This window comes from Clinocottus analis, unplaced genomic scaffold (assembly GCF_023055335.1).
Source record: "Clinocottus analis isolate CAN_PGR_092001 unplaced genomic scaffold, fCliAna1.0.p SCAF_15, whole genome shotgun sequence".
Classification (NCBI taxonomy): domain Eukaryota; kingdom Metazoa; phylum Chordata; class Actinopteri; order Perciformes; family Cottidae; genus Clinocottus; species Clinocottus analis.
The window spans coordinates 5,002,945-5,024,173 of record NW_027175876.1 but is presented as its reverse complement, the minus strand read 5'-3'; the positions used below and the strand labels follow the sequence as shown (position 1 = coordinate 5,024,173).

General features: G+C 41.3%; 1 protein-coding gene across 1 annotated transcript in view; it reads right to left on the bottom strand.

Moving 5' to 3' along the window:
* Positions 1–12,468: 12,468 nt before the first annotated feature.
* Positions 12,469–21,229, bottom strand: part of LOC137785835 (steroid hormone receptor ERR2-like) — a 36,883-nt gene continuing 28,122 nt past the window's right edge. Inside the window, exons 6-7 of the mRNA XM_068577359.1 lie at positions 19,368–19,637; positions 12,469–16,748 (exon numbers count right to left, since the gene is read on the bottom strand). Coding sequence (XP_068433460.1) covers positions 16,504–16,748; positions 19,368–19,637 — 515 coding nt within the window. The 3' untranslated portion in view covers positions 12,469–16,503. The remainder of the gene's footprint in view (positions 16,749–19,367; positions 19,638–21,229) is intronic.

Sequence of the window (21,229 nt, the reverse complement as noted above, 5' to 3'; positions counted from 1 at the left end):
TGGGACTGGGAGAAATCCCATGGAAGAAGCTCTCTCCCCTCTAAAACAGCATGACGGGCACAATGTGATACAGTTCTGTCTTAGAACAATACACTGCGCAGGGAATTCATGATCCAGCTTAGGACAGGCGCTCTGTATAGGATGGCAGGATAGCCCAGTGTGGGCTACAATAATATGATACTTTGGACTAATGCCTTGTGCTTTTTGGAAGGGGGAGGGAGGGTGATTGTTGCACTGTCATTTGTGTATTGTATTAATAACAATACAATTTTAAGCGTTTCTTGAATGCATTAGAAGTTGGCCCTTTTCAATCATCATCAGCACTTTCTGAGGCTTTCTAAGCAAAGAACAAAGAAATCAGAAATCGTAAAGTTGTAGCTCACAGTATTGAGGACACTGCATTTTCTCTGTGATGAAAATCCTATGTTAAACAAAATGCTCAATGGAAGCTAATGGATCCCAAACAAGTCCATGCACTGCTTCCAAAATGCTTTGTTTGACAAATCAATTTTCCCATAACCCGGTGAGGAGAAAAGTGATGCGGATTGATCGCCCCCCCTGACTTTGTTTCCAGAATATTGTTTGATGGCTGGATAGATTAATTGGTATGACATTTGAAAGCCTTCTCTTGACTGTCAGCATCCAAGCCTCTATACGCCAATCGAACCTCGGTCTAATTGTCTCCTCTATAATACCCCACTTCACAAATTAGAGACAGGGCTTCTATAAACTCTTCTCAATGTAAGACCCAAACAACATCACACTGCTCAATCAGACGCTGGTTTGAATAGGGGTGATGCCTGCCTGATAAGATAGAGCGCATTAAAGGGCATCACCCCAAAGTGCTGCGCCAGCACATCTTCCTTGCAGCACAGTAGATCTGAAAATTACAAATCAAATCCAAGCAGCCGCTCCATCTGAGACTCGTTAGCTGTTCATACTGTTTGAATCTTAGTTATGAGGCTAATATGAATTAGAACAACAATAGTGAGGATCACAAAGAGAAAACCATCTATCTGTGACCTTGAAAACGTTGGGTATGCATGTTGGATCAGATTTTGAGTAAAGATTTTGTATTTAAATGTGCGTTTGTTTTTCTATATAGTGCAACATTGTTGCTTGAAACATAACCAACATTGTTCTTTATAATAGATGAGTCACAATGAAAAAAGAAAAAAGCCAATAGCCTAAATAATTAAATAATGAGGATGGCTGATTTCACTCACAGGGTCGTGGTCTTGTGCATGCTGGCTCACTGTCACACTCTCCAAGCTCACTGGGACACTTGAATGGAGCGAAGCCATTGTCATTGTTATAAGCAACAAATAATTCTACAATGAAATGTCAAAATGTGTCCTGTGAAAAAACTATATTTTACTATATTTCCCAACTGAGATTTTTCCATATTGATCATGCCGTGGTATCTATTCATTTCTGTGGTTGCATTTGAACACTGGGAAACATGTTGCAATGAGCACAAATACATTACATGATTATTTAAAGGAATATTTAAAATATATGTATTAAATTATATCACAATATCAAATTATTATATGTTATAAACAATATCATCCATAACTGAGATGGCAATTAGTACTGAACTTGAATTACTGTAATAGTAAAACAACACAGTGTACTACACTGCATGCAGCACATAGTAAATTAACTATCAAAGACAAATAAACCCTTAAATGCAGAATAACAACACTGTTTACGTTAATAATTTTTCTGACAGTTTAATATATATTATGCAGCTTGTGTTTTTTAGGGAAAAGTCAGTGTTTAACTCTAATGGTGACTCAGCAAATAAGGGAAGAAAATGTGAACACTTAATCTTGTTAAAGTTGCTCAGTTGTTATCAGTGTATGTATGGTAAATAGAGTTAGACTTTTTGCTTTAAATAAAACCTGCGAAAACTGCATTATTTTTAGTGCCATAGACTCTCTCTCTCTCTCTCTCTCTCTCTCTCTCTCTCTCTCTCTATATATATATATATATATATATATATATATATATATATATATATATATATATATATATATATATATATATATATATATATATATATATATACATTTGCTGTGCCTCACAATCTGTGTCTTACACAATCAACGGATGGCTGAGTTTTTTTATTTTTTTTTTACAAGATATGTGATTCACTTTTGAAAATGCTTGAAAGATAAATTACTGTTTTCATCAGTGATGGGGTAAAAGAAGATGGACACAGTTCGGTCCCAGATACGAAAACAGTCAATAATCTGCGGTCCATATGGTCTCGTTGTCTTTCTGCTTGGTACCAAATTCCACTGAATGAAAGACTTGCAGTTATCTGCCCGCCACAATTCATCATCATGTATTTATCATTCAGAATGACTAATTGCCTGACTTGACTTCAATTTTGTGGGCCGGGCTCCTCACAGAGCAAGCTGCTCAGCGGCCCACCTCCCTTCACTCGCCGCTCCTCCCTATCACCCCAACACACCCACTTGCCTTTGAAAAACTGTAATTGAATGAGTTTATGTCGTCAGATTGATTAATCATATTAATTTGTACTTATTAGTGGGATGGTTGAAAGCGATGACAATTAGATTAATGAAATTAGTTAATTCTTCCAAACCACACCATGATACTCCCAACTATAACGAACCAGGAGAAGAAAAAAAGCATAGAAAGGAGAGACTGTTATGACAGAATTAGCAATCAAGATTTGGCTGCTAATTGAATGTCTGCTTTTATTAATGATGAGGTTTATAAAAAGACCTTGAGAAAGGAATATTAATTGATTAATCAAAGTGCTTCAAATTAAGGGGGAGTATACAAAGCAGAGCACTGAAAATTTCTCTCATATTTAATTGTGAAGAATGCTGCGTTGTCTTTTACAACACGCCAACATATACTGATTGACTGTTTATTGACATCTGGCTGTACAGCTGTCGTTTAGTTTTCCCCGTCGACTGAAATATTTGTGAAAAATGCCATAAAAGCTTACTGATGATGTAATTCATTACATCTTAGTTCAGTAAATTGTGATAAAAACTAATATTTTTGCAACATATTACTATATTTTGGAAAGACATTGGTGCAGTAATGTCGTCCTCACATTACCGTGAAGAAAAAAATTGAGTTTTTATTAGTCAGTCCAACATGTTGACATGATAAAGAGACTCCACTGTAACACAACAGACCGAGGCTCTCCACACAACAGTAAAGCTGGAAGTTGCCTGACCACAGATCAGTTCTGCAGGGAGCCACATGTCCCAGTGGGACCGCAGCCATACATTCATCATGCCTGTTTGCCTGTTGTGGAAAAACAAAAATCCATATAAGTATATGTAAATATAAGTAAACAGAGCCCGAGATCCCTCAAGCCGATAGACCGCTTTGAATTTCATTACGCAACAAGCTGTCCGGCAGTTATAAACGATGCTCATGAGAAAGAAGTGATTGTTCGATATGATAAAGATGAAATGTAATAGTTTATGCCACCATGAATCTGATTGTAACGTCCACACTATTAGAAAGGCAGATAAGAGCATTTATGACTATTTGCTCTGTGTCGTAAAGGGAAGTGGGCTGTTTGATTAATATGAGCAGCTGGCTGGCTCCAGGTTCAACAGATTGTGTTGTTGCATATAACTTACAGAAGCGGTAATGGGCCGGTTTATACACTGGAATGTGAACTGCCACACATGTGAGATAAGCAGAATTATGACGAGCACACTCTGCATTTAGAAAGTATAGGCTGGATATGCATGTGTAAGTGTAGGTGAGTAATGTTTTTGTTTTCACTTCAGAAATATTCACATAGATGGCGAGATGATATCCGGTCTATACAAAAGTGTAAAATAGGTTGGTTTCCACCTTAAAAAACATATAAATCTTGCTCATAGTTATGCTGCAGTAATGGATTACAGCTAGACTTAACCCATTCAATCAAAGTGTTAGGTCAGCGTTCCTTTTACACAAGTATATTATTATTATATTCAGCCTAGTCCTTCATATGAAGAGAATTCTTACCGGTGAAACAAAAGGGAAACTCCATAAATTTCACACATCAAAGACTACAATTTTTTAAATTTAAATAAGTGAGCTCACCAGACCTTGATAGCCTGCTTCTCTTCTCTGCCTTCTCTGCATTGGCAGCTAACATAATAACTGACCAAACTGTCAGAGTTCAAGTTGCATTGTGGGTAATGTAGGTGCCAGGTTCTGACAAAGAGTTCACATTTGTAACTTGTGAACAGCTTTTAAAGTATTGAACTTAACTGCAGAAGCAAATATCCTTTTTGTTAACAGTACAGGAGTAAGTTATAGTTTGCAGAAATAATTACAACTTTTTAATATGCATCAAATGACTTTGCATACAAAATGTTCTGCTGCACCTTCTACCAGGTGGCAGTTCCTGAACAAAAAGCCAGTTGTGAAAATATTTGCATTTGAAAGCCAAGTTTTGCACCTCTGCATGCCAGTTAACACACACAGTCAGACAGGGAGTGGATACTGTTATGACATCGAGAATCTGTAAATATAAACAATCATAGACATGGTCCATTAAAACTGCTGCATATGGGAATATTGCACAAAAAAGCTGACGCCTGATGTATGGTAAAGAAACTCGTCAAAGATGCAGTATAATGTTTTATTTCTAATAAATCACTTTTGAAAAGACATGCCATTCAGGTTTTATTTGGGAAATTCCAACCCGATAGCCTATACATAATATTAGAAACAGCTAATTTAACCTTCATGAACCGAGGGCACACATTTCAGACTGATTTCTTATCATGGTCATAAATTAAAAATTGGTCTAATTTACACACCTGTTAAAACCAATAATCTGCTTCTTAACTGGATCGGACAAGATCCTGCTGCGTTGGTTTCAGGTTGACATGAAGGACCAAATAAACTTCTTTTCACCAATTTTCTGTTGATCAACTACTCGATAAATCAATCAAATTCCTGCAACAGTTGTGCTTAACGTTAACTCTTCTTACCATGAATAAGTGCATGAACAGGATGCACGTGTTCTTTAGCCACTCTGAACTGGACAAGGTGAATCCGCACACTGGACACCCACAGGATGCGGTTATTGGATGCCTATTTGCCAATACCTGCCTGCAACTCCAGATCCCTAATGGCCCCGTTCATCCTCGACTGACCACTCATCTTTGGACCAACCCCCTATACATTTCACTATCCTGAAGTCCCGCTGACAGGGTCCAAACATCTCTGTTGCCAGATGTATTGACAGCCGTCAATGGTTCGACTTGATCAAATGCTACCGCACCAGTCAGAGGCCATCAGTGGTCAAGGCATCCTCACCGGCAGGATCTATCGTCTCTGTTTACACAGTCCATCCTCTTTAAACTGTGCTATTGATCTTGGCCTAGGTCATGGAGCTTTGGCATCAAGGTAGGGGGAGGTGGAGGCGTGGTGGATGGAAGAGTAAGGACGGCGAAGGAGGAGAATAAGGACACAGAGGAGGAGGATTCCCCTGGGTGTCTCTAGTGCCAGCTTCTTCTTATTTAGCATTTGACCCTGCTCTTGGCTTTACTGCTCAATGCGGCGGCCTTATTTTCAGCACATAGTCAATGGCTGCCAATATTTTGAATGAGGACTTGTCGGTGTTCTTCAACAAAAGCTTAAAAATACTCTAAACAAACCAACGTGATGTGTTTGAGGTCAAAGGTTTCATTTTTACCCTCCAAATTCCTTTTGTCAGGTCAACATTTGACAGTTTCCGAATCAGTTGTCCCGTTCACAGGTTTCTCTGCACCTCCACACTTTGCCGTTCATTTATGGGCATTTCCTGTGGTCGCCTGTTGCTGTCGTTATTTTACAGCTCCGCGCTCCAGTCCATTAGCAACACCGCTGCCAGAGCACAGAGCCGATAAACCATCTGGCCAGGCTCCTGAAACAGATAGCAGCCTCTTAATGGAGTGAAAAAGTAAAAGCAATTAATGTCACATTAGCACATCACTAATAAGGCCTGCCCCCCAGTATGCCGCGGTGAGAATAATCGGTTAGTTCAGACTGAGATGCATCCCAATAACCCGTCACTGTAAGCAATGATACTGAGTCCGTGTTGGCAGAAGTCATTTCCCCAAACAAATGAAACACTTTTAGGGGGACTGATCACTCAGATTGTATCTTGACTTCTTTTTTCATATTATGTAAACCTGTAATAATTTATATTTTTCACCTCTGTCACCTCAGTATTTTGGCAACAAGCTGCCAAAACACTGACATATTATCACCTCATGAAGCTGATACGACGAATGCAACAACATTCTATTGCACTTGTGAGTCTTGCCACTTGGCGAATATAAGAACGATATTTAACTCCCTTTTATCTCTGTTTTTGGTCGCCACCAACTTAATTAAGCTGCTAAATACACCAACTTTGTCGGTGTGAGCAGGCCCAGTGGGGTTTAGCAGGTTCACCTTTTGTCTTGTATTAGCATGCTAACATTTGCTAATTGCGACTAAACACAACGATAGCTCAGGCTGATTGGATCTTTGCAGGTTTTTGCTCTTAAACCAAGAAGGTCAACAAGTTATTCTCCTCACCAAAACATACTAATCTCTGTAAACAGATTCGGCATTCATATGCAGGCAAATGGACAAGATGTTTGGTGTCGGAAGTGTTCGAGTTTCCATACGTAATCAGAGTAATATTGACCAATCCCGGTCAAGCAGGCTTTGGTTGAATGCAGATACACGGTCCGTGTGGGGAGCGAAGGCCCAACAACTATCATCTGACAAGGGTTAACTCTCGCTCCTCAAACTCCAGTCTGGCATCTCAAGTTGCTAATGACACTGCAAACAATGATCAGCTCGCGGAGAAGGAAGTCCTGGCCAGAAATACAACCCCAGAGGCTTACCCTTACTTAGACTATAGGTTCTGAAATTGACAAGATACCAACGTGTCTTTTTTTAATTTTTTGTGTTTGCTTATTGTCACGTTGGCAGCAATAAGCCGCCATAAGGAATGCTAAACTGTGTTAAAAATGTGTTCCAAGTAAACTCATGAGATCCAAGTCCTCATGTTTTCTCCTGAGCACCCAAGGCATAAATAGTGCTGTGAAATTTACAATGGATGTCATTCAGTGCTCGAGAACAAACATGGCACCTTCTGCTAAGTCGCTGCTGTGTGAGAGTCATCTGGCCTCCATGAATCTGTCACATTGTTGTCATGACCTCCCTCACTTTCAGCTCTTGTCTTTGAACTGTAATTCAAACTTCACAGAACGGCAGCGCCGTCTCAAGAGCTTTCCCGAAAACAATGCATGCCCTCTCTGGCTTGAATGAGACTGGGGTTTTAAGATCTGGATTAATTGTTGTCTTTTCCCTGTGTTTAATTATACAAAGACCAGAGCACTGTCTTTGCTGCTGTCTAATTCCACCATGTTCCGCTAATTATGTTGTGTTAATAGAGCTTTTTCTTTTACGGCGTCACACTCATTAACTTAGCGGTGACACTGACCTTAATTGGATAAGAGGCCATAAAATCACTTTTCTTTGATTAAAATTATTGCTTCCTTATGAACATCATCCCTGACTCTAACTGGCTCAAAGCCCATGAAACAACATACGACGTAACTTTTACAATGATGTGTTTATAAAGTTCTGGATGTTTACCTCTCTGTAAGATGTCAGCAAACTGTATATCAACACATTTCTAAATATAGCCCCACAAAGTCCACATTATAAAATCTTGTCATCATAGCGGCACAAACCAACACAAAAGAAAAATGTGCACACAGTGAATCCTCCCACATCAGGAGGGGATGTGTCACTTCCTGCGGCATACTCTGGTTGCAGATACGACACAGCTCTGTAGGTTTAATAAGGGTCAGACTGAAAAGAGAAGCCGGAGAAAACCTCCAAAATGTCAGACACTGCAGTATCATCACTCACAGTAAATGGGCTTCTTTTTCCAGCGTCTCCCCTTTTCTCTTCCTTGTTGTGATCCTCCTGGGTCCGGCGCGCGGCGCCGATGCTGTGAACTGATATGCAATTATTTAAAGCAGCTTGTAAAATATCAACTTTCAGGTCAGTTGATGAAACAACAACCAAATGCGTCAGTGGATTTGTTTCATGGAGAGTTCAGGTTATTCTCGTAAAGGATAAAGCAAAACTATAGTTGTTTTCAAATCAATAGCAGTGCCTGTATGTTAAAACATCTCAATGTTCAAATAAAGCAGACCTCCAAAAGGCCCGTTATAGATAGAAAACAGACTGCCACCACCGCTGCTTTCCAATCCCCAGTACCCCTGTTCCCATACCCACACATGCCCTCAATTACCCTATGAGCACCACATGTGCAACATCATTAATAAGATCCACTAATAATGGTGGCGAGCTTCATTGGCCGTGTGTGAGATTTGACTAATTACTGTAATTGTATCGGAGTCATGCTCATTAAATATGAAAATTGTGTTCTGTGAAATGAATGGGTTTTCATGATCACTCTTGTATGGACAGGCGAGAAATAAATTAGAGAACAGTTTCTCGTTGCACAATTAACTACAGCACACACAGCTACCTGCCACACCCCGCGGTCTGGTAACCTCGTGTGTGTGTGTGTGTGTGTGTGTGTGTGTATTTGGATGTTTGGCATTACTTGTTGCCTATGATTTTCTATACACGTACTGTATGCATGACCTGCTTACCCATGAAACGTGGAAATGTTAATATTGCACAGAGCATATAATTACAATTGTAATGATGTTTTTCTTTATCTTTCAGTTTTTCAGCTACATTTATTTTTTTATATTTGATTTTATATTACTTGTAGCTCATATCAAGTGTTTTTTTTCTTCTGGTTAGGTTGTTCTGCAGGAATAAACATCAGAAATGACAAATATTATAACTAAAATGCCATTTATCCAATTTAAAAGAATATGTCTTAACTACTTTGAGTGTTTTTAATGGCTCTGCAATTATAATGTGTAATCATCACCTTCATAGGTAAAGAAAAAGCTAAATCTTCCAACGTGAACACACACACGACTAAAACCCATTTTATATTGTGGACTTCATTCATGACATCTCTTGCCAAATGCAATTAGCGGGGAAAAACTTCCTATATCCATACATAACTGGATGTGCCCGTGACTCTTTACTGTAACTTTAGTTCATACTTCTTTCGATCATCCCTGGGGATTTCAGCAGCTGTCAGGGCTCCAGAGCCTCGGCGACAGCGTCTGGGAGTGGCTACGTCCCGGAGGAGCAGAGCACCCCCTCTCCGCCCGCCCCCTTGTTTCCGCATGCTCAAGTTGTTTGAGAAATCTTGCAATGCAAATGTGGTACTTACCTTTTACCGCCCAGTAACAAAACTGTGTCACACTCACAGCCTTCTGTGAAAGCCCTGATTTTGTCTGAGGAGATATAGAGGTGAGGAGAGGCAGGTAAACAAAGCATAATGTGGAGGTCAAATGCTAATGAGAGCTCCATTTGTTACGTCTGGCTCCCTCCAAAGGCAAAGTAACAACGTCAGAGGCGCCCAGACATAATAAATCATGCCAATAAATAATAAACTTTAAGATTCAGAGAAGACTTGATGGTATTCATTGTGCCGCCTCGAATGAATTTACAACCAAGTCCTGATTTCTCTCATGTGACCCTATTTAAATTGCTCCATTTTAAGCTGCGCGCTCGAGACAGCAAGCTGCTTGCAAGTCCATTTTCAGGCCTAACGCCCCACCATATAATTTCCATCTGCTCACTGGTTAATAGGGTGAGGCCAGAAAGAACCCCACCATGAACTATAATGTAACTTGCTTTAGTTGAGATACAAGCCATAATGCTGCGAGACTTGAACAGATGCAATGCCATGCGGGGTTTGCAGCTGTTGCGAGGCCTCGGAAAACCCACAGCTGGCCCCTCTCTGTCTGAGTCCCCAAGTGAAAGGAGAGTGAAAGACGGACGTGACTGATGAGGTGATGAAGAACCCAAAGAGGCACGTGTATCACAGGTAGAAATGTGCACCGTGTTACTGCTTAGCTGCTTCTTTCTGGACGGCCGAGGTACAGAAACTCAGTCACTGCGGCTGCCTATAGATGGCGCTCAATACATTTTGAAGAACACTGGCTTTTCTCAGGGCTGTCCATCACAAAAGAGCCACCGACTTCATGGTGGCGGGGACGAGCGGCGGAGAAAGGCACCCTTACCTGTCCTTGAGCCAGGCGAGTGAGAGAGGGTGGGGGGGGGGGGGACAAAAGAGTAGATTCAGCATGTATGTACGCTGTAGCCGGGAGCCATAAATCATGACCTTCTTCAATTCACACAGGGAGCATATTGATGGTTTCCTATCTCCTTCACTCACTTTCACCTGGTTACATTGTCTAAGACAACACCTCTCTGGGTAACCATGACTGACACTTTACAGCCTATTCTCAGTGGACTCTCACCTCGGCCACTGAATAATCCTCACGTGAGCCAAAAGAAAGGATTGTGAGTGTACGGCAGTGGTGAAGGTTGCACTAACAGCGTGATCATAGATTTCCTGAAAGCGGAAGCCGACAAGGTTGCCTGATTAACAGACCGCAGTGTGACAGTGTCAATGCCCCTTCTTAAGCACGGGCAGGCCGGACAACTGGTGACGATTTAAGGAGAATAAAACACGGTTGACAAGATGGAAAGTCACTCTGAGGACAGTGGGCCGTGCCCTGATTCCTCCAAAATGACTTAAAACAGAGGAGAAAAAAACACCTGCAATCCTACAAAGAGCTGCAAACGATGAGAAGTTTATGACACAAGTGATTAGGTGTTTTATTCTCCTTGCATTTTTTCTTCTTCTTTATTCAGTTATTTCTCAGCAATCCTTAAGTGCTAGAGGGGGACACCCAGACATCCACCACACTAACATACTGGGGTTGCAGAACAATCCACAAGTTAATACACAGTGGTTATTTCTAGCAATAATATGGAGTGGCGGGCGTAGCCGTGCCAAGAGAATAAATAAAAAATGAAAAAGTGACAAGCCCATTTATTTGTTTAATTCAATCTTCTGTTGAGAGATCTTTTCGCTGGACATCATATTTGATTTTGTTTAAGGGAATGGTTTGTGGCAGGCTGATTAAACACAGACTTAGTCCCCCATCCCCCATATTGGCTGAAGTTGAAAGCCCAGTAAATGAAATGACTTCCACAGGATTGCACCACAAAGGAAGGGAGTGTGTCAGATGTGCATTCAGCCAGTGTTGTAGCCGAGGCAAGGTCAAACGGGACATTGTGTAGACAGCTAACCAACTGACAGTCGGGACGGGAGGATGCCGCTACACCCCAAGGCACCGCCTTGCTAAACATACAAGTGCACACAGACAGACGCGCACTTACACGACCGGTCATGCTCGGCACCGTCTGACTGTACGTTTCATATGCCGAGGCTCTACTGCGATACGAGTGAAAGGAAGATAATAACATTCACCATTATTTTCATCCATCAAATAGAAACAAAAAACCCTGGATGATCACTGCAAATCATTTTAAAGTTTTTTTTATGACATGAACTAAGAGTCTGTTTTTCTTTGGGTTATTTATTATCAATAGGAAAGACAAGATCTTTGAATGTTTATTACATATTATTATACAGTATGTAGACATTTTTATGATTTTAAAACTGCGAGGCGAGTGTGTCTAACTGCAGCCTTTCTATTCGTTCATCTGAAATGTCAAAACACTCCATGTGTTTCTTTATGTTCGGGGCAAATTGCAATCAAAATGCATGTTTTATAACATTGTAAAGAGTCAGCATGATTGCAGGACGAACACATTCTAACCTGCAATTTCATCTAAAAAGCTGAAACCAGTTGCTTTATTCCGTGTCTTCACATGTTGATGAAAGAGTTCATCATATCCATACATAAACTGCTCTATAGACTCAAGCATACAGTGCATTGTGGGTATCCATGGTGGCAATCATCAAGTGGCACAGGGCCGGAGGTCTTTCATCACAAGGTCGGGGGTTCGATCCTCGACTTCTCTTGTCTGCATGTTCAAGTGTCCTTGAGCTGAAGCCCATGTAGCTCCCCTGTTGCTTCACAGCAGCCCACTGCTCCCAATCTTTAGGATGGGTTAAATGCAGAGGGCAAATTTTTTGTATGTATGTGACAAATAAAGTTTATTAAGTCAAAGGTAAACGCCCACAATAGCCTTTTACAGGGCTGATGGTTAAGGGTTTACATCTGACAATGACCATGTGTCCAAACATTGCCACGTTCATGTATAATAAACAGCAGTGTGTTTTTTTAATTTTATTTTTTGGTATCCATAAGGGACCTTGTAACTCCCGCACCCACCAACCAATGGTGATAATATAACCGAACCATGTCTGTAAATATGGTACAAAATAAAGAATTTTGAAGATTGATCCCCATGTTCGTCGATAGTAAAGAAATAATTTGCAGTGATTACATAAATTATGTGATTTTATTGTCACTGTACATTCAGTGCAGATCTGACTCACTCCAAAAAAAAAGCATATATTTACACATGAGTACATCAGGCATGAACACAACAAAGAAAACACAAGAAAATGCCACACAATACTGCAGAGAAACCCAGCTGTTGTTGGCTTTTTGCTTCTTCATCCCAACATTTCACATTTCCCCCCCTTTGTCTCCCCAGGACTGTGTATGCATAGCTACCCGAGCCTTTTCCAAGCATACGGCATGTTTATAATTCAAATGAATCAAAACTCCCTTTTAACTTGATTCATATATCACAATTGCTAACATATTGCTTTTGAGGGGAGTAAACCTCTCGGGTAATCACATGTCTACGGTACACACACCTAGCAGAGTCCTTTATACACCGCGGACCGGAGCGGCCAGGGAGGTTCCTCCGTGTTTTATGTAAATCTCGTCATCTCAGAGTGCGCGGAGATAAGATAACTCCGCAAATGGAACAGCGAATGAGCAGCTTTCTCCTCCGAGGAATGTGATCCCCCCCCAATTGCAGCAGGTTCATCTACATTTTTTTTAATACCCAGTCAGTGATGTCACTTTATTTCTGTGCCACCGATTCCCAGGAGGAACCCATGGCCCGTTTCCAAACCCAGGATAATTTTCAAAATATGAATTGAGGTATAGGGTCTAGACTCCTTCACTCGCTATACATCCCGCTGTGCTGATGACCAAAATCGATGATAACACATGGTGTGTGTTTCAGCCATGAGGGACACAGAAAAGGAAAAGAGAACATCCCACCAAACATAACGGACTCGCATGACTCAATACAGTGATTTATATTATACAGCTATTCAGATGGGCTCCAAATGTGTGTTCAAGTTGCTGATACACCATGAAAAATGAATTATACGGGCAGATTAAACAAACGATCATAGTAAGATCAATGCACAGCAGCTACAGGATAGTATGATGAAATATGCACAATACATTTGCGGCGTACAGCACTTTACAGTATGTCCACGTTGTGAACAAAGCACAGCTAAATGTCAGTCTGATGCTCCACAACACAAGGAACATAGGTGGCCATATTCGCCTTGCATAGCCCAGTGATCGCTCTGTTATGAAACTATTACAGACACGCATGAAATCGCCTTTGTAAAGGTTTAGACAATCCCTCCCCACTGTCAACCGAAATAAAACGTCTCTCGTCCCCACGGTAGAGCCAAAGCAGAAATTTAATTGCTCCATTTCTATTGAGAATTTCAGCTTAGGAGACAATTAGAATTAATTGGATGTAGTAGAACCGTTTTAGAGCTCTGAAAGTAAATTAAGCATTTTTCTTTTATTTTTCTGATATTAATTTGAGAAGACGGGAAAGTTGGGAAACAATTATCTGGCACCAGTCTTCCAAGTGCAGAGAGGAGGTACGTGAGGGAGAGGAGAGAAGGTCGGCTTGCATGTTTTTGCAAGTTTTGGGGCCAAAACCTGAAGTACTTTTCTTGAAACATGGTAATATGACTGTTTTTATGGTAGTTTCATCTCTCAGTGAGGCTTCGGGGCGTCCCACACTGACCAAGACACTGAGCTTTAATCAATGCATCTAGTGAGAGAACAAAATAGATGTTCAGCTGTTATCACTTCCGTCGTAAGTTTGAAGGATGCTCAAAATGAAAGGACGCACAACTGGATGATTAGCAGAGTAAAAATACATTAATATTCTACTGTAAATAACATCTATGTTCACAGGCTGGCTCAAAACGCAGTATTATCAGTTTTTCATTTTGAAGTATATGTAGACGCTTTGGTTTGCTACTATACAGCGGCCCCTGACTTCCTTTGGGGATGGATTAGCTGGTTACACACTTTGGGGAAGTGCATCATGGGAATTGTATTCTCTACTGTATTGGGGTATAAGTACCTATGCATTACATTACAGTGAATCCATAGCGTCCATTCCTGTAGGGATCTTTTAAATTGTATAAACTGGCCGACATCAGTAGTTACTGGTGGTTTGGCTTTGTTTTCTTCTTGTTGGGCCGAAGCTAATGGCACTTTAAAACCCGATAAAGACACGACCGCTTTACAGTGTTCAGAAGGGACAATATCTGTCTCATTAAAATCCTAAGAGCAGCTGATTATTGTATTATTTTGATCTTATGATACCATGTTTATAGTTGTATCACATTCTTCTGATTGCTTTCGTAGAATCATTTGGCAACTGGTTTACAACTGATAGGTTTGCCTTAAAAAGTCTATAATTTCTGTAATATACAGATTTATTACTTTAGTTTGCATCAGTGTTGTGTAAAAAATTCAACACAGTGCCCGTCTGAATGAGCACCGCCATTAAAGATTGGCAAAATAATTGTCAAAGATACAGAACATCAGTGAGCTGAAATCTGTGGTTTGATATTTTCTGTCGTTATAGTCGAGTTTCAAATCGCAAAGGAAATCAAGTTAAGCTCAGAAACAAGTGTCATTATATTGTTGCACATTTTTAAAGCTGCAGCAATCTGGTAAAAGTCTTCCATCTCCTATTTTTAATTACCAAGTTGACAAAGGGACTCAACACCCTCAGTTTAAAAACAAAAATGAACATTACTTTTATTTGAATTTACCACCCTGATAGATCACAAGAAAAAAATAAAGAAAGTTTAAAACTTGGCAAAGTCATAAAAGGGGAGAAACTATGCCCAATATTGCCACAACCTTTGTTATTTGGAAAGCATAAAGTAAAATGTTCTCTCAGAGTTGCATTTTAAAGTTAACTCTCTTAGAGCCAGACTATTTAAACCCACAAGCTATCACATCATTAGACTCGATGCGTGAGATTATCGCATGCAGATTTTGGAATAATGCAATAGCAAAAACAAACAAAAGACTGTTGTGATTAACTGCAGAACTATTGCTCTGAATATAGTGACACTTGTTTGAACATGCGACCTAAACAAAGAGGGATGGATGCGAGAAAAAAGCAAAACCTATACAATATAATGCAATCCAACACCGCGCCGTCACAACCTGTAGGACGCAAGAAGAACCAGAGTTGAATCTGCAGCTGTGTGACACAAACTGAACATTGTGGACTTCACAAAGTAGTATTTATTGCAGGGCTATCAGGTTGCATTACAGAGCGATTTTAGATTGCATTCACTTGCATAGATGTTGCTGTTGTTGTACCTGTATCTAAATAAAAATGTTCAACAACCCATATAGAATCTAACTAAGTTCCAAATACTTGCGTGTAACACTAAAGACAGAGAGGAGTGATGAGTGTTGGTGTCTATAATAAAAGAAAGAAAAACACAGACTGAGACTTAAAACAATACCCATTATTGCCGCGTTGTTCATCGATGCTTAGTGCAAACTCTTTGTGAACTGTGATCCCCAGCCAACCAGTGTCCTTCTGTCAGCACCCAGTTGACTACAACCGCCGAGTCGATTCGATGAAGCTACTACGAGGTAAATATATTACGAGGAAATCGAGAATCTCACAGACCCCTGGTCGCTGTCTTTGATGACGAATATAAGAATATGTCTAACAATTCTCCCCCCTACCCGCCCAGTGCAATTTCACACAATATACAGTACACATATTATATGTAGACCAGTTAGAGACTATTGCTTTAACAACTGAGATTAAAAAATACGAAACGGAAAACAAACAAAAAAAAGCACATATTGTGGCTACGTGGCCGTACAGTTCTTCAGGACATTTATATTAACATACTTCCATTTTGAGATGAAAATAAGATAAGAAACAAATTCACAGAAGCTTCAGGTGATATAGAGCAATGGGTCTCTGGCTATAACAAGACCTCGGTTGCCTGATTTCTGTACACAACATCTTTATATACATCATCATGATCCCATGTCAATCAGGTTGATATTCACCCTTTTTAAAACCATTTCAAGTCCCCTTTTCTTTTATGTTTACAACCATTTAAAAGTGTTAAAATGACTCAGTAGTCCAAGCTTCATCCTTTCACTGTCAATTGGCACACCACCTTTTTTTTTTTTTTTTCATGGGCTGTCCCTCGCCTCCCATTGAGTGATGCAGCTGTCTGTCAAACATCTGGCCCAGGTGTCAAGCCTTGGCTTCCAACATCTCGAGGAATAGTTTGTGCATGGGGACTTTGCCCTGCATTTTGATGCCGTAGAAGTGCTGGACGGCCTTGGTGGCGGTCTGACGGAGCAGAGGCAGCGTCATTAGCAACTTGCCTGCCCGCCGAGGGTCCTCTGGGTGCTGGGGGCCCTCAAAGTCCTGCAGAGCCTCGTGGAGAGAATCCTGCAGCCTTTGAACGGCCTCGATGTTCTCTATATGCATGGAGTCTGGAGCAAGAGAGGTAGTGGGGCGGGGATGGAAGGAAGAAAGAAGGACAAATATTTAGATTATCCTTAATTTAAAGCGTCATATTAAATGAATGAACGAAAGCAAACATTTTATATTGATCTCCTGCATGACAAAAGATCTACAACAACAAGGTGGTGTTCTGCAGAAGCATCGGCTGCCTTTAAATCCGGTCTTTGCAAACATGCAATTTTGGAGAGAGGTTTTCTCTTGGTAGTAGTTAATGACGCTCCTTAAATAAATGCCTGTGCGTGGCCAGGGCTCTAGGGAGAGAAAAGGAGAGGTACTGTAGGTCTGTATAAATATACGGTGGGACAGGAAAAAGATTCATCTCTTCTAGTATCATGGACCACATACATCCCCCTACTAATGAATTCAGATGGCTGCATTACTAGGATATCGTTCAGCTGAATGATGGCGGCAGATGGCCTTCATTTCCATAAGAAAGAGCAGTTGGCCCCCTTATGTATAGGCTCTAAAATAAAACCAGTTGAGACTTATTAAAAACTGCTCTCTATGTATAAGTCTACAAGTCAGGGGGAAAAAAAAAAAATCAGGCTCGTCCTCCAAAGGACAAGCTGACAGAGAGCGTTTTAATGGACAAGCAGCGGTTTGCTTTCAGCCAATTTCACTGCACAGATTTACAGTGTCGGCTCTAATCCGTCCGTGTATCATAATCCACAATTCATTAATACAATTGTGCACAAAATGTGAATTCAATCCAGTATTATGATTGAATCTAAAACCATTCATCTTGTTGTGTATCTAACAGAATAGGAGCGACTCGTCTCATCCTAAACACACTGTGTTACTGACGTTAAACTAAACGTGGCTGCTGATTGACGTGTGCGCGTGAGTTACATCAGCTCCGCTATGTGTCATGAAAGTTGTAGAGGGAAGTAAGACCCTGCATAAACATGTAAATGAGGCAGGAAAAAAAAGCCAAGTACAAGGCTAATTATGTTCCTAACTGACTGATTAAGTCTCTTTTACCAGTCGCCTTCTGTGTAAATTGCGTTTCTATCTTGGGAAATTAACTAGGCTATGTGGACCGCACATGTGTTCCAGCTCTCTTCGTTTGAAACCTTCATGTTAATACTGATCTGATCCGCGTTTGGCTGCGCGAGCATATGTGTGTGTGAGTGTGAAGCAGAGGGAGAGGAGGAGGAGGAGGAAGAGGAGGAGGGTGGGGGGGGGGGGGGTGGCATGTTTTTTTCAAATGTGTGTCAGTGTAAATGCACAGGGAGAGCGTTTTCATATGTGTGTGTGTGTGTGTGTGTGTGCGTTGAAGGATGTTAGGGGCGGAATGCAAAACTAACTTTGAAGAAACAATTTCCATGTAATCCGTCAGCAGCCTGGCTTCAATCCCATCGATACTCCGCTAATTACAAAATCAATGGCCATGAATTTCCACAGCTGTCACACCCACAGGACCCCTGGAGCCGAAGCTCTCCGAGACTGTGTTCAAACGAGCCGAAGCTGCCCTTTCGCCCTCCCTGAGCCTCCCTCTCGACCCCTGCCTTCCTCTCTCACACTTCTCCCTTACCTTTACATCCCCGTCTTTCCATCAACCCCTCTCCCTCCCCCTCCCCGCCAGCTCTCCCCTTCCCATTTATCCTTCCCGCTCTCCACTCTCCCATAGAGAGTTTGTCATCAGAAGACTAAAGCTCTGGGCTCAGCATTTTTCATTTTTCAGTCAGGCAGGAGAAAAGACTCCTAACAGGCATTGATTAGTGGGGGACAGCCCGGCCTCATGAAAAGCAAACTGTCGATACGGGCGCAGCGTCTTCACATTGGAACAAACGAGGCCCGTCGCTCCCCGACGCTCATTCCACTCCACTTAACACATTTTATTGACAGCCCCTGTTTTCCTAATGAAATGCTAAATATATCTCCCTCGGCTGTGGCGCGCTGGCAGCCACTGTTATGGAGATGGAGAGAATGAGAGCGCAATGTGACAGTCTCTTCCTCACACGCACACACACACACACGCAGACACACACGCACACACAGCGAACAAAGTACAAAAATATAGATGCACACACACACACACACACTCTCACACACAGCGATTGTGTTGAATTAAACAACCGTGCTCCTGACCTTTTTGTCCCCTCTTATCAGGAATCCTTCAGCGTGGTCGTGATCGGCTCGCCAGATATAGACAATCACTTGCCATTATTTCTTTTATTCTTTAATTGAATGCCACCTATCTAGATTTATTTAAGATTTAATAAAGAGATATATACGTTCCTGTCGAGCTTGTGACACTGGCTGCAATTTACCATAAACATGTATTGTTCGTGATGATACCGTTAACCTCATTATTTTAAAATGTGTTTGAATTCCATTGGTTTGAAAGAGGAAGCTCTAAAATATTTGTATTACATTTTTCTTCAATTTTCATGGGTTGAACTACTCCAGGTTTTTTTTTTTTACTGAGTCCATGTTTAATTCAATAACATTCCTCCAAATAACAGTATTCCTGATTCACAGATTTGGCATATTTTGGTGTGTCCACAATGTAAAATAAAGTGAGAACAATGTCTGTCTGCAGTGCATGTGACCAGCAGCGGGACTGACTGAGGCGTTGACTCTACCTGAGTTGGCGAGGGCGATGGCTTTGAGCGTGACAAACTCCTCCTTCTCCATGCGCAGCTTCTTGTAGCGTCGGACCAGCGGCAGGATGGCCACGTGCAGGTCCAGCAGGCCCGAGATCCTCGCCTGCTCCTCGTCCACCACGTAGTCCTCGGCGTAGACGATCTCGTCCTCGCAGGGCAGCGAGCGGAACACGATGCTCAGCACCAGGATCTCCATCCAGGCGCTCTGCAGTAGACTCATCTGGTCGGCCAGCGAGAGAGTGGAAAAACCTGCAGGATTGATAAGAAAATGTGTTATTTTTTTGGCGGGGGGGGGGGGGGGGTTCTTTCTAGGTATCTGCTGCACTCACACTGTATAAGCACATGGCGCATCACGAGATAAACCCATTAACCTCACTGCACTGACATCTCGGTCCTCAGGATGTTTTATGGGCTGTGTATACAACCCGGTATAATCCCCGGAGAAGTCCAACTTGAAACAGAGGCCGATGACTGTATGCGCTGGCTTAAGGGGAGAATATAAATCAGTCAAGTACGGAGGCCTTTGAAACATGAGCCAAGGGTGCTTCAACCATCAGCCATCGACAGAGAGCTCTCTGCAAGCCACCTCATAAGCGCATGAGACACCGCGTAGTGAGGACAAATCCAGTGTTACACCCAGCCACGTCTTATTCACGTCACGCTACTAAATTAATTCTTCTTCAACACAAAATACATGAATTCTAGATTTTGAAATGGACTAAAATGAATGGTGCTGAAGTAATAAGCGCCCTCTGTCACTTGATGGTTATCGCTGGTTAGTGTCAGCAAATATATTGTAAAACTCTTCTTTTGTCAAACATCATTTGGCTGTAATGCTCATCAGGGTTGTTTCTTTATGTGAAGTGAATCAATTAGTTGTATATATTTTCAAGAATGAGGCAAATGAAGGCAATCTGGATTCATAATAAGGCACTTTGAGGCAGAAAGGATTAAACAAGGAGTTTAGGGGATTATGTTTGTTCTCCAAAAACAAGAAATCTTGAGAAAACAAATTTCCCGTTAAAGCTTGGATGAATATTTAACTTGTATTTCTTTATCCATCGTAGTTAAAAGAATAGTGTATTTTGCAAAAATCAAAATTTTGTAAAAATGGTATACTTCCAATTAGCCTTTTTTTAGCTCCCAACTGCATATTACAGCACAGTTTGCTCACTGAGTTTGTGATCATTTATATTTGCCATGCAAAGTCACATGACCAACTGATGAACTTCATAGAAAGAAACCTCAAATACCACCCAGATGAAGGAAAGATGGCGTAAAACGTTTGGGCAACAAAGAACAGTGTATTTAAGAAGAGTTGTGTTCGGTTTTAGCTCCACATTGACCTGCATCTCATGTCTGCGCTTTATCAAATGAAGTTATGTCAGTCACAGACTTAATTGCAGGACTTCTCTTTAAATGAACTGCGTTATTATTCTTACAGAGTGACATCAACCCAGCAGCGGTGAGACAATACAGGAAGATATTCCACCTGATAAAACACCTTCTTGATGCTTTTGTCTCTCGTGCTCAACCTTATGCACTCGAGGTAAAAATCCATCCAGGGTCTCGAGGTCGATCCATCAAGTCTCTCCTCCAACATTCACACCGGCCGCGTCAAACAGACAGATATCTGAAAGGACCTGAAGCGCCACAATACCTTGCACTCCTCTATAGTTAATAGGAAGGTGATTGGGGGTATTGACCCAGGGGCTTGAACCCACCCCGCTGCTTACTTAAGTCTGAGGTTGTATGGAGGGGAATGGGGGCAGGTTGACTTAAAAGAGGTTCTCCCGATGGTTCTTATCAAGCAAATAGAGAAGCGACGGGGAGAGAGCGGG